General features: G+C 38.3%; 1 protein-coding gene across 1 annotated transcript; it reads left to right on the forward strand.

The window, feature by feature from the left end:
• Positions 1 to 1,856: 1,856 nt before the first annotated feature.
• LOC115740037 (protein ESMERALDA 1) lies at positions 1,857 to 11,763 on the forward strand. The gene is made up of 10 exons (XM_030673393.2): positions 1,857 to 2,469; positions 3,729 to 3,798; positions 5,072 to 5,139; positions 5,255 to 5,343; positions 6,269 to 6,466; positions 7,563 to 7,767; positions 7,855 to 8,022; positions 9,845 to 10,012; positions 10,095 to 10,285; positions 10,991 to 11,763. The coding sequence occupies exons 1-10, from the start codon at positions 2,104 to 2,106 to the stop codon at positions 11,151 to 11,153; spliced, it is 1,686 nt and encodes a 561-aa protein (XP_030529253.1). The 5' UTR covers positions 1,857 to 2,103; the 3' UTR covers positions 11,154 to 11,763.
• Positions 11,764 to 12,220: the final 457 nt, after the last annotated feature.

The following is a 12,220-nucleotide window of genomic DNA, read 5'->3' on the forward strand; positions in this document are numbered from 1 at the left end:
CTTCTCATGTGTAAGAGTAGATTTTGGTATTCGAGTAGGAGAGGTGGATCTATGTTTCTCTCATGGAGTCTTCACTTGAATTTGGGCAAAGATCTTCATATGTTTTCTCATCTAGAATGTTTTCAAGGTTAAGATCGTATAATTATCGAGAAAAAGGAAAATTATTCACTATTTATTAAACTCGAAAACAAAACAAAGTGAAAAATTAAAAGAAAGCATGTGGGGTCGTGACATATTTTTATTCTAGTATATGCTTATCTAGGAATACTTAGACTCCGTTTATTTTGCAAAAACTCCCAAGAAAACTTTTTCAAGATTTTTTGGTATTTGGTTCACCAAAAATAAACTACTCAAGGAAAACATTTCCCAACATGGAAAAAACTCATTCAAAAGTGGGGAAATTTTTTTCCTCTTTTTGAGAATAAAAAAAATATTTTCCTCATATTTCCTTCCTCCTCTCTTTCACATTTTCTTTCATTCTAATTAATGTATTTTCTTTCTTTTCGTTATTTATTTATTTTTTAAGACTCTTAATTTTTATTTTAATTTATCTTTCTTTTCCATCTTTTTGTATTCCCTTTTCCTTTGATGGGTCGCCGTCCTTGATTGAGGCCAAACCTGGAGGCCGAGCCTTTGCTAGCTTGTGGCGAAGCTCGAGCTCGCCTACGGTCAATCGCCGCAGCGGTGACCGGTAGAAAACAAGAGTAGAAAACAATACAACCATAGAAAATAAAAAAATAATAATTAAGAATACGATTTTTTTAAAAGGAAAAGATAAAATAAAAAATTATTAAAATGAGTGCATGAGATGATTTTTCATATCAAATGGCGGAAAAATATTTTTTAGTGCATTTTTAGATTTTAGCCAAATGTCGAAAAATATTTTTCAAAAATGCCATATTTTTTCACGAAACAAACGGAGCCTTTTAAGAACTCCATCTTCCGATTATAGGAGCACACAGGTACATAGATAATAATTCGTATAAGTTGGTATAGATAGATGGACATATGTTGGTTTTTGCTTCTGAAAAATTGATTTCATCTGTAGTCGTTGTAATGATTTTCTTATGTAATTTTTTGGGAAAAATAATCTACTCACCAAACGCGTTCTTCTACTAAAAAATTCATCCAAGGAATATAAATAGAAATAACTATTTATGAACAGAAATTGTTCCAAAAAATAAGAATGTTACCAAACGTTCCCTAAATGAAACGCTACTAAATATTCAGCAGATTTATTTTTTGGTTATCAATCACCAAAAATGATTAAGCATTCACTTTGTTCTCTCACATCGAATAATTCTAAATTAGCATTTCATTGATATTATTTTTGGAGTAAAAAATTTACTCATGTGTTTTCTTTCTCGAGTATGTGCCTTTTTTTGTTTTTGTTTTTTTATTTTCCTTTTTATTTTTTCCTTTAATATAAAACTTGCATCTTGAAATGAAAATTGCCACTTGCAATCCCTCTAAAATTTGTAATATTTTTTTTTTGGTAGAAAAAAAAGGGCTAAAACCGTATACAAAAAGTTAAGGGTGTAAATCTGTCCCTATTACAAGCGTAGAGTTTCGAGTCCAGACGTCGATACCTAATTACATTTTGAAAAATATTTTTCTTTAATTTAAAAATAAAATTATTTTCTTGAATTTAAGCATAGATTTTCTGTTGACTCATTTTTTCAAGGGAACCAAATGTCGAAAAATGTTTTCCCGAAAAATGTTTTTTTTTTCCGAAAGAAAAGGAAATATAGACCACCACAAGGACCAGAAATGAAACTCCCCACAAATTACAGGGACCGATCGGTAATTTCGAAATAAAGAATGCTAAGCGAAAATACTTTCCTTCTCCTCTGAAAATCCTAACTGGCCGCACCACCTTTCTTCTTCCCAACCACGTGCGCTCTCTCTCCCCTCTCTCTCTCGCTCTCTCTCCAAACCACAGCGAAGCATCGAAACTTAGAGCGCGCGAGCGCGCGAGAGAGAGAGAGAGAGAGAGAATTGAAATCGCTCATCAGAATCCATGGAAGCTCCACGCGTGATGTGAAGATCCCGCGAGGAGGAAGAGAGCGAGAGAGAAGATCGGAGCCCGCCCCGTCGAATTAAATGCACGCGTACAATCGGCTCCCGAGCAGCGGACACTCGACGCCGTCTCCGCCGAGCTCGCCCCTACGGTCGCCTCGCTACCGCCATAGCCGGTCCAAGGGCCGGTTCACCCCGGCCCAGCCCGGCCGGACCTTCGCCCAGCGGGTCGCTTGGCTCCTCCTCTCTTGCCTCCTCCGGAGGCAGGGCATCTTCCTCTTCGCCCCCCTCATCTACATCTCCGGCATGCTCCTGTACATGGGCACCGTCAAATTCGAGGACCGTCAAATTATCAGGCACAAACCCGCCCCCGGCTCCGTCTATCGCAGCCCTCAGCTGTACGAGAAGCTCCAGCCCGATATGGACGCGGATAATTCATCCGCCGATGCGGTCAGTGTTTGGAATTTCTCTTTTGGTGTGATCGATCCGTTTGGTGTTGGATTTGGGTGGTACTTGATTAGGAGGCAGTCTTTGAGAGAGCCTGTGAGATTGTTGTGTTTTGTGTTTATAGCAGAAGTATCGGGTGAATTTTGGTGAATCCTTTGGTAAGTGGATGGCGAGGAATGAGTGGATCTTTCGGCTTTTAGGTTCGAGATTTGATCTAGTCTGTGTTTTGTCTGCCAGTGAAATTGAATTTGGTGTAATACAATGTAAGCGGTAGCATGGAATTGTTCTAGAATTACATTGCATTGCATTGGATGCTGTAGGTAAAGATTTGCACTTCCAAAGAATGCTCTTTTTGAAGTTCGAATTTTTTAAGATTTAGTCCAATTGTTCTATTTTTTTTCTAAATTCTCTTCTGTGCTTGCAGTTCTCTGGTCTTTGATAGATATTTGAAGTGTAAGTGGTTGACATAGTTGCATCTGTGTTTGTCAAGGTTAGGACTATTTTAGCCATTATTCATGGAAATGGTGACGGTTGGCAACATATTTGTTGGGAATTGACGGACTGTGTTGCTGGTGATGACATTTTTTTCGTACTGCATATTGTGTCCATGGGTGGCTTTGAACTTCTTGTGGCCATGAAAGCATATATTAGATGAGACAAATCTACTTCTTGGATAATCATCTCTGGGTTCGACTGGTCCATTGCACCCTGTTGCAACCTTTTGCTGTTTTTAGGAGGATGTGAAACTTCTCTAGATCCTCGGACCATTGGATTTTTGCTTGGTCACGGAACCATGCAAGTTTTACCATATCAAAATACGATTTGCCTAGAGTGGAAAGACTTCTATTACTGTGGAAATGCACCTTCAAACAAGTTGCTGTGTCTTATTTTGTTAGTGTATTGATGCTAAATATGTTTTTGAGGAGATTTCTCTTAGCCTATCCTTCTCTGTCCTGAGTGCTGCAATTGCCTTCTTTTCCATAACACATCCTCCGCTGCAATGATTGATCACAATGTTGTTGTTAATTCGATCTAATTTTCGAATTAAATTTACTGCATCTGTAGCATGAGTTACTAACCATTTTCTTTTCAGTATAGTGGATAGTGTTGTACATATGTAGATGTATCTCTGTGGTCTGTCCTAGCTTTTGGAAATTCTTCTTTCACATCTGCTTGTTTGAATTTTTGCCTTGTGCTGTATATTCTTTTATTTCCTATTCTTATGCTGCTAAATATTGATGGATGTTTTCATTTTAACTTAGATATCAACTATATGGAAACACTCCTATAAAAGCGGTGAGTGGAAGCCGTGTATCAACCAGTCTGCTGGAGGTAACAACTTTATGTATAAGTAATTTCTTGGTCATTCATTCTGTGTTTCTTTTGGCCCCTGATGTTGCCGTTTTTCACTTGTTTTCTTGTTCCTTCCACCTTTTTTCACATTTTGCTGAGCATTATTTTTAAGGTTCGATGTGTTCATCTCGCATCTCTTCCGTCCACATCGCTTTTTAGTTTGGCTTGGAATTTCTTTGCAGTTTCTCATTATGATTTTCTTTTCTTTTATTATTTATAAATACATTATTATTATTATTATTTTTTTATTGAATTGAAAAAAAACCTACCGGGTTATCACTATTATGTGTGCTGGATTTTTCTGGTCAACTTTTTGATGAATATCCATTGTCAGTGGACTTGTTCAGATCTTTCATAACTCGTTTAAGTATTTGCTTGCTGCTTAGTTATATCCATATGCCCTGGGACACAGCTAATGCTTGAATGAGTCCATGTTGGTTTTGCATGTGCTTTCACGTTCTCCCCGAAAATGAATAAGCTCTGCTCTAATAATATCATTGTCAATCTATTTCTGCAAATACTAATGATAATGAGCTTAAGTTATGAATTTCTTTAGCTAATATATATTTTTCCTATCAATGGGTGGCAATGAACCTTCTAGAACATAAATGGATGTGTTTGATTATTGGACCCTTGAGGCTTCGAAGACTATTGAAGATTGTCTCCTGCTTCCTACAGATTTAAATTTTTCATAAAAACTTGATCATGATTACTTCTGAGATGACATAGATGATATGCCGCCGGAATAAAGTATCGCTGCTGGGTATTTATAGGGTTATGAGCCGTCAAGTAGATCTTCTATCAGGTTGTGTGGATATCAGAAATTGGCGGTTTAAATATGGTGACGGATAAGTTTTAAAATCTGTCCCTGAAAACCTCGCGTCCAGCTTTCTATTCTTGCACTACAATTTCTGTCACCTATCGCGGGAAAGCAGTTGTGGAATTTTCTTTAATTGTTGGTAGCAGTTAGGATGAATCTTTGGAGATATCATCAAATTTGAAGCCGACTCTACCCCTACCGGTGTGTATGGACTCGCGTGTTTCATCCTTCTAAGCGTGTATCACAATCTTTGTCATTGTAGCAATTGCTTGCTTGTAATTTCCCTGTTCTTGTGACTATTTTACTGAAATTCTTTACACGTTTGCAGTTAGCAAGCTAGAAGAACCTCAGCAGACATTTTCCTTTTTATCTCAACTTGATATGTTATTCAACAATTGACCTTTTCTTTGTTATTGTTGTAACCTCTTATAGGTTTACCTGAATCGAATGGTTACATATATGTTGAGGCAAATGGTGGTTTGAATCAGCAGAGGACTTCGGTATGTTCATCCAAAACATTATAGACCTTATACCCTTTATTTTATTGCTGCTCCCTTGTGAAGTTATGATTGCAATAACCTCAATATGGCACCCTTTTGTCATTATTGTTTATAGATATGCAATGCAGTTGCTGTTGCTGGCTTTCTTAATGCAACCCTTGTGATCCCCAATTTTCATTTTCATAGCATCTGGAGAGATCCAAGGTATGACAACTCCTCTTTGACTTCCATTTTGTTAATGAAGTATGCTGCATCCATGCATCATTTCTGATTATGTTTTCATCTGAGGAAGATCAGTTCTTGCATTTTCAGTATGTTATTGAAGCATATAAGTCGGACATATCTAGCTACCTGGCTGTTAGTTGATTCCACCTAGATATTGTTTCAGATTGGGAGGAACACAATATGACAGTGGTATACAAGGGACGTATTATGACTCTACCCAATAGTGAAATATGTTTTGTTGAATTTCTGTTTCTGTAGCTATTTCAGATAGCATGTTGGCAACCTTTCCTTAGGTGTCTGTTTCCCCTGAAAATTGATGTACCATGATCTTAGTCTCATTGTTAATCAGAAAGAAGAATTATTGAGATATAGGTGAATGCCATGAAGAGCCCTATAGATGACCTGTTCAGGTGACGACAAACATTTAGGGAATGAGTACACTAATTATGGCCATGGTTGTGCAAATTGCACTCCATATCATATGATTCTATGATTGTAGGTTTCAAAGCCTAAGAAATGGTCCATGGATTTTTAGAGGGTTTCTATCCTGAGTCATTTGGTTGATATTTTTTGTGTTCAGACTGATTTGGTTTTACTCTTCACCTAAAGAGAAAATTAAGGAATTTTTTCGGTTCTTTTATGCGTGCTAACTTGACAATGCTTCAACTTTTTCCATCTTTTTTTGTGATCAGGTTGTGTAATCTGGCCAATGAAACTCTTTTTGCATAAGTCGTGCTTATACCACTATAAATCAGATTGTTAGAATCTATTCGAGAAAATGCCGATATTGGCTTCAATCTATATCTTGCAGTTCATTTCATCCTGCATTTGGTGGACAATATGCTTTTGTAGCAGGATTTTTGCACTCATTGGAATTATCTGACAGTCGATCATATCTGTGCAGCAAATTCAGGGACATTTATGATGAAGAATTCTTTATTACAACCTTGGAAAATGATGTGCGCATAGTTGATAAGATTCCTGGGTATATAATGGAGCGGTTTGACAACAACATGAGCAATGTTTACAACTTCAGAGTTAAAGCATGGTCGCCCATTCGATATTACAGAGATGCAATTCTCCCAAAGCTGCTGGAGGAAAAGTTAGTTGCACTTTTGACTTTGATATTCACCTCTCTCTTTCTATGCCACTATTTCTTTAACCTACATGTTACAACGGATCACTCTTTTCGCACCTTATAATTTGCTTAGAAATGAATGACGCTGAGTGCTGGTATCTATTCCATTGCATAAATTTTCTTTTGATGTCGACATACTATTATCTCAGGAGAGTGCTCAGCCACTCTCTTTTCCTTTTCTGCATCAGAGAGCGGTGCACCGTCAATAAAGTATGTCTCAGTGGTTTAGCTCAACATACTTGAAATTAATTTTGCATAATTGGTATTATGGGTTTGCATGATGCATACAATCCATATAGTTTACATATATGTCTGTATTTAATTGGCGTAAAAGAAAATGTTTTCTTCTTATCTTGTTTGAGTGTGACTTAGCATTGGGGATATGAGTGTTTGTGGCTGTTAAACCATACGATCGTATGCATGATATTTGTGAAAGTTGCCAGCATCTTTACTTAAAATCCTTTTCTTCCCTGTACATTGGATGCTTTTTTTTTTTTTTTTGGATGTATTTTGGATGCTTGAACTTTAGCGAAACAACTCATGTATATTGATCCACTGCATGTGCAAGTGACCAATCATTTATCATTTGATTGGATCATTTAGAGTAAGTTGGTCCAGGCCCCAACTAGCTTCTCCACCTATCAACGGAAACTGGACAATTTTCTTCACTTGGGAGAACAAGCACTTTGGTGCCATATCTTGATTTCCATTGCCCTCATGATCTTAAAGGAATATCATGAGGTCGGTTTGGTCGTATCTCCGGGCAGCAGTTTTTTTTTTTGGTGGTCTGACCGGGCAGCATTTACATGATCCATAGTTTCACGTTTTGGTTATTTGGATTGGCAAGGAGTGCTCTGTCAAACTTTTGTTGCGTCAAGAACATGTTTATGAAGCATTAACAAGAGCACATATATCTGTATGCACTTAGTTTAATGGAAGTTGCTAGTTGCTAATATGTTAACAACTTCTCATCACGAATGAGTACATAAGGCAGGGTGTTACGTATTTTTTGTGGTTATGACTTTAATTAGTTGTTAAATGTGCAATGCTTATAAAACAGGGTTGTACGGATTTCTCCATTTGCAAATCGATTATCCTTTGATGCTCCTCCAGCTGTACAACGGCTTAGATGCTTGGCAAATTATGAAGCTTTAAGGTTTTCAACCCCTATATTGAGTCTGGGCAAAAGCTTGGTAGCTAAAATGAAAGAGCACAGTGTGAAAAATGGTGGAAAATACATATCGGTTCATCTTCGCTTTGAGGAGGTTAGTTCTGCATGAAAAAGCGCTTCGGTGTGGTTTTTTGCTCTTTCTCTTTGTTTATTATGATTGTTAACAGCAATCTTTGTACAGGACATGGTTGCTTTTTCTTGTTGTGTTTTTGACGGTGGGGAGCAAGAAAAAATAGATATGATTGCTGCACGGGAAAAGGGTTGGAGAGGAAAGTTCACAAAACCTGGTCGGGTCATACGACCTGGATCTATCAGGATAAACGGAAAATGTCCCCTCACTCCTTTAGAGGTAAGGTCTAGTTTCTTTTAGTAAATATGTAAATGCTACATTACAGATTGTTGAAGGGCTCTATACATTGCTATGATGAAATCTAGTTTAGTTAGAGGTGTCACATTGGAAGGTGCAGGAGGTCATTGAGTAAAGTGCATATGCTCAGATTTTGATGTTTGTCAGCAAGAAATGTTTGCCATTTTTTTCCTAGCTTGTGTCCTGTAGCCTACTACCTGGGGCTGGATTGGGAATTCACATGCTATGGGTGATTATCGTCATACTAAGTTCAGATGGAGAGATCTGGAAAGAAGGGAAAGGTTTAAGCTAATCATTAGGGAAAGGAATAGACTAGAAAACAATGGATTAAGTGGTTCGCTGTGTTTATTAGGGTTGATCAGAAGAAAGCAGAGGTGGAAGGAAATTTGTTACACCTTCAAGGGGAGTATATGAAATTCGCTTGACTATGGAGTAACTAGCAGGGATTCTGGGGAAGAGTGAAATCCCCCCAAGTCGTTACTCTTCCTACCACTTAAACAAACCAAACAAGTCAAGTAGGAAATGACTCCTCTAAATCCCTTTGGCCTAACGGAAGCTAGTCTTGGCTTTCCTGGCCTTCTTGTGCATTGATCTGGACGAGGGGCTGGAGAGATACAATAGCAAAGTAAGCGAATCTGTCGGGACCAGTGCAGTTTCTGGATTACTGGTATGACTGTGGAGATGGATCTATTCTTAATCTTTCCTTTATGCAATCTGGAGTAAGTGCAAAATTATGGAGAAGCTAAATTTCGAGCTTCATGCTTTAAATTAAGCTCCAATAAGTTTGATTTGTTGGTGTTGTCCATGGTGTGTTCCCTGGTCATATTTGTTCGCTTATGCACGAAATATAGGGTCCACTAAAAATGGCTTTTCTTTATGATAGCTGGGAGAACAATTGGCTGATGCAGTGCTACTATGTTCTGGATGTTCCTAAATGTATTTGTGTAGTGAACTATGATGGTAATATGGGGCAATCATCTGAATCCTTAGGTCAGTGAAATCAAAGAGGTTTCAGAAAGATATAGCAGCTACTGAAGAGGAGAAATTTTTTTAAAGTTGTATCTTAGTAAGCTCCTTACTTGAGGATATCTACAAATCCATTCACTTATAGGGTCACCTTGCAGTGATATCATTTTAGGCATTGCATTTACTTGTTGAGAAACTATAAAATCCCATTGAAACGTTGCATTATGTTAACAAAGTAACATGGGTTCTATTTATTGTGCCAATTTAACTTGAGAAGAGAAGATGTTACCGTGGTGAATCTAATTTATCCTCTATGTGACTTGTGCAGAGTTATTTTCCTTATTGTCACCACGCTAATCATGCATGAGATGTCAAAAAGGAACATATAAAACTACAAGAGACCGGAACTTCCCTGATTTTAATTTGGAGCTTGTGGGAATTTTTTAAGCCTGAGACTGTTATATGTTAGCACAATTGAGATCTTTCTTATTCTTTTGACTGTTTTAGAAATAGCATGGATAAAGGAAAATATGACTAACAAACTTGTCGACATTTGACTTGTATGGACATTCAACTTGTTCTGGCAACAGTTTTTTCCATTCATGGATAAAGGAAAATATGACTAACAAACTTGTCGACATTCGACTTGTATGGATATTCAACTTGTTCTGGCAACAGTTTTTTCCGTTCGTCTTCCTTACCTTTATAGGACAATGAATCCTGTAACATAGCAATAAGGACTCTGCATCCTCTCCATTGTCTATTTAAGGTTGTAACCAGTTGCAATTTTCTGAAGGATACATGTATCTAATTTCGTGTCTTTGGTTGCATTTCTTAGGTGGGCTTGATGCTTAGGGGAATGGGCTTTGACAAAAGCACATCTATATATCTAGCATCTGGAAAGATATACAATGCCGAGAAGACGATGGCACCCCTTTTGGAAATGTTTCCCCAGCTGAAGACTAAAGAGATGCTTGCATCCGAGGAAGAACTAGCTCCATTCAAGGTTAGAAAAATTCTGTTGTTCATTTATCTTGTTGGTAATAACTTTTATGACATCACTATTTTGACTTTAGTAGTGCTTGTAGAACTATTCTTCCAGGATGGCTGCGATAGACTACACCGTTTGTCTTCATAGTGAAGTTTTTGTAACAACTCAAGGTGGAAATTTTCCTCACTTTCTGATGGGCCACAGACGATACATGTATGGTGGACATTCCAAGACAATTAGGCCTGATAAGAGGAAGTTGGCATTAATCTTCGATAATCCCAATCTCGGGTATGTCGTCAATTCTATAGATCCTTAAGCCTGTGTCCTTCAGTAACTATCATAATGTATGTGGACTGCTCTAATCTAAAATGAGGGAAATTTAACTACAATGCATGCCACCCCTAGGGAAGCCTTAAAAAACTATATCTTTGCGATGAAGGCCTGAAATAAAAGAAACAGAGATGCATCTAGGGAATCCCTCCATAATGTTTCTTCTGGGGAGAGTCCGGTGAGGGTGTGATGTGCACAGGGGCATTGATAATCAAAATTGGGTTTACGAATTCAAATAGAGTCTCTAACACGGTGTCTCTTAAATTAAATGTGGATGTGGCAAAGCCAAACTTCATTTAGAACCTGCTGGAACAGTGTAGGGTTGACGTTTTCTTCGACCTGGAACTGTAGCTCAACGTTACTGAACTGGAATTACTACAGTTCAGCTTCGGGCTTGGCTGAATTCTGTTCTCATTCTTCCATAAATCATACCTATAACATCGGTCAGTTCATTGTGCTGACTTGCTTTACAGCACTGTTGACTGTTTGAATAGTTTGCCGGAGAGAATTAAGAATGCAAGACTGAAAAAGATCTTCGTGTAAACAAATGTCATAGGGTAAAAGAGCTTGAATGGTGTGTTTCTTGGATGTGGCCCACATTTGGCATGAACAAGCTAGTTGTAGTGGTGAAGGTAACTCGAACTCTTTTCATGTGTTCTGCAGATGGAAAAATTTCAAGCGGCAAATGCTGAATATGCGATCTCACAGTGATTCCAAGGGATTTGAGCTGAAAAGACCTAATGATTCTATATACAGTTTTCCCTGCCCAGATTGTATGTGCCACAGAAACAAAACAGAGGATTCTAGATCATCATCGGCCACGTGATTTACTTGGGCAAGGTTTTAGCGGTGCTTCCCTGTATCTACAATTCACAAGCTTACCTCTCTTCTGATTCCCCTTCAGGTGTTGTATTCTTTCATTCTTTCCCTCAGTACAGCAAGAGGGTCAGTTTACACTTGAATTTGGAAGATAGAGTTCTAATTGGAGGCAACATTGGCCATTATCTTCCCGGGTTTGGCTGAGGGGAGTTGCATCTTTCTGCAAATCATGCCAAATATGACCATGAACAACGTCAAATTTCTGTTGCTGGAGTCGCTGCTCCTGACACTTACCGAGCCTTTCTAGTATTGCTTTTGGAGCTGCTTCATCTAACACGCTGAAAATTGAGTTGACACATCAATTGGTTCAGGCCCTGGTTCTGCCATTTTTGTACATTGTTAGGAGTTTGCTAGTCTCGCAAGAGTGGGAAACTTGAAGAGGTTTTGTATCTTCGAGAGGAATCAGGGTCGTAATTCTCTTTCTGTAACACTCATTTAGAATTATTCGTGTCTAGATATTACTGCATTTCATGATAGTTTTGTAAGCTGCATTTGGCAGATATTTCATTCTTGAGCTATATGCTCCAATTCATTCTAATGGAGACAAAAATTTTGTCGAGTTTTAACCTGCTGCTTCCTGTTGACTGTGTAAGCTCCGGCCACTTGGTGATCTAGCGGGAGCTCTCGCGTGTTAATGGTTAGTGTCCCTCAGGATTGTTACATTATGCCTTTCTGTGAAAACTGGTATCGCTATGAGTTCGAGATACTCAGTTAAGTAATTCCCTTGCTCAGCACTTGATTCTTTCTCTGGAGATTAGACTCGTACCGAACTTGATCTATGTGACCATGGAATGTGGAAGCTGGTGCATACTGTGGGTGAGGAGAGAAGCGACTTTCACATGGAGAGCCGGGTGGACGCTCCAAGAGAATAAGTAGAAGAAAGCCAAAATGACACTAACATCGGCTGGGCCAAAACTGCGTTTAGGACAAGAAGTTGAGAACCATGAGCAAAAGGACTAGCGAAAATGTACGAAATTAACCCCTAAGCGGAAAATTGAGCTACTTCTATCTTGC

This window comes from Rhodamnia argentea, chromosome 5 (assembly GCF_020921035.1).
Source record: "Rhodamnia argentea isolate NSW1041297 chromosome 5, ASM2092103v1, whole genome shotgun sequence".
Taxonomy (NCBI): Eukaryota; Viridiplantae; Streptophyta; class Magnoliopsida; order Myrtales; family Myrtaceae; genus Rhodamnia; species Rhodamnia argentea.

What these genes read in the sequence shown, in the direction of transcription:
- LOC115740037 (XM_030673393.2), top strand. Translation starts at nt 2,104, where the DNA reads ATGCACGCGTACAATCGGCTCCCGAGCAGCGGACACTCGACGCCGTCT. An exon ending in TATCAACCAGTCTGCTGGAG is followed by an intron (nt 3,799 to 5,071) that starts GTAACAACTTTA and finishes AACCTCTTATAG; the next exon opens with GTTTACCTGAATCGAATGGT. An exon ending in AAGAACTAGCTCCATTCAAG is followed by an intron (nt 10,013 to 10,094) that starts GTTAGAAAAATT and finishes TAGTGCTTGTAG; the next exon opens with AACTATTCTTCCAGGATGGC.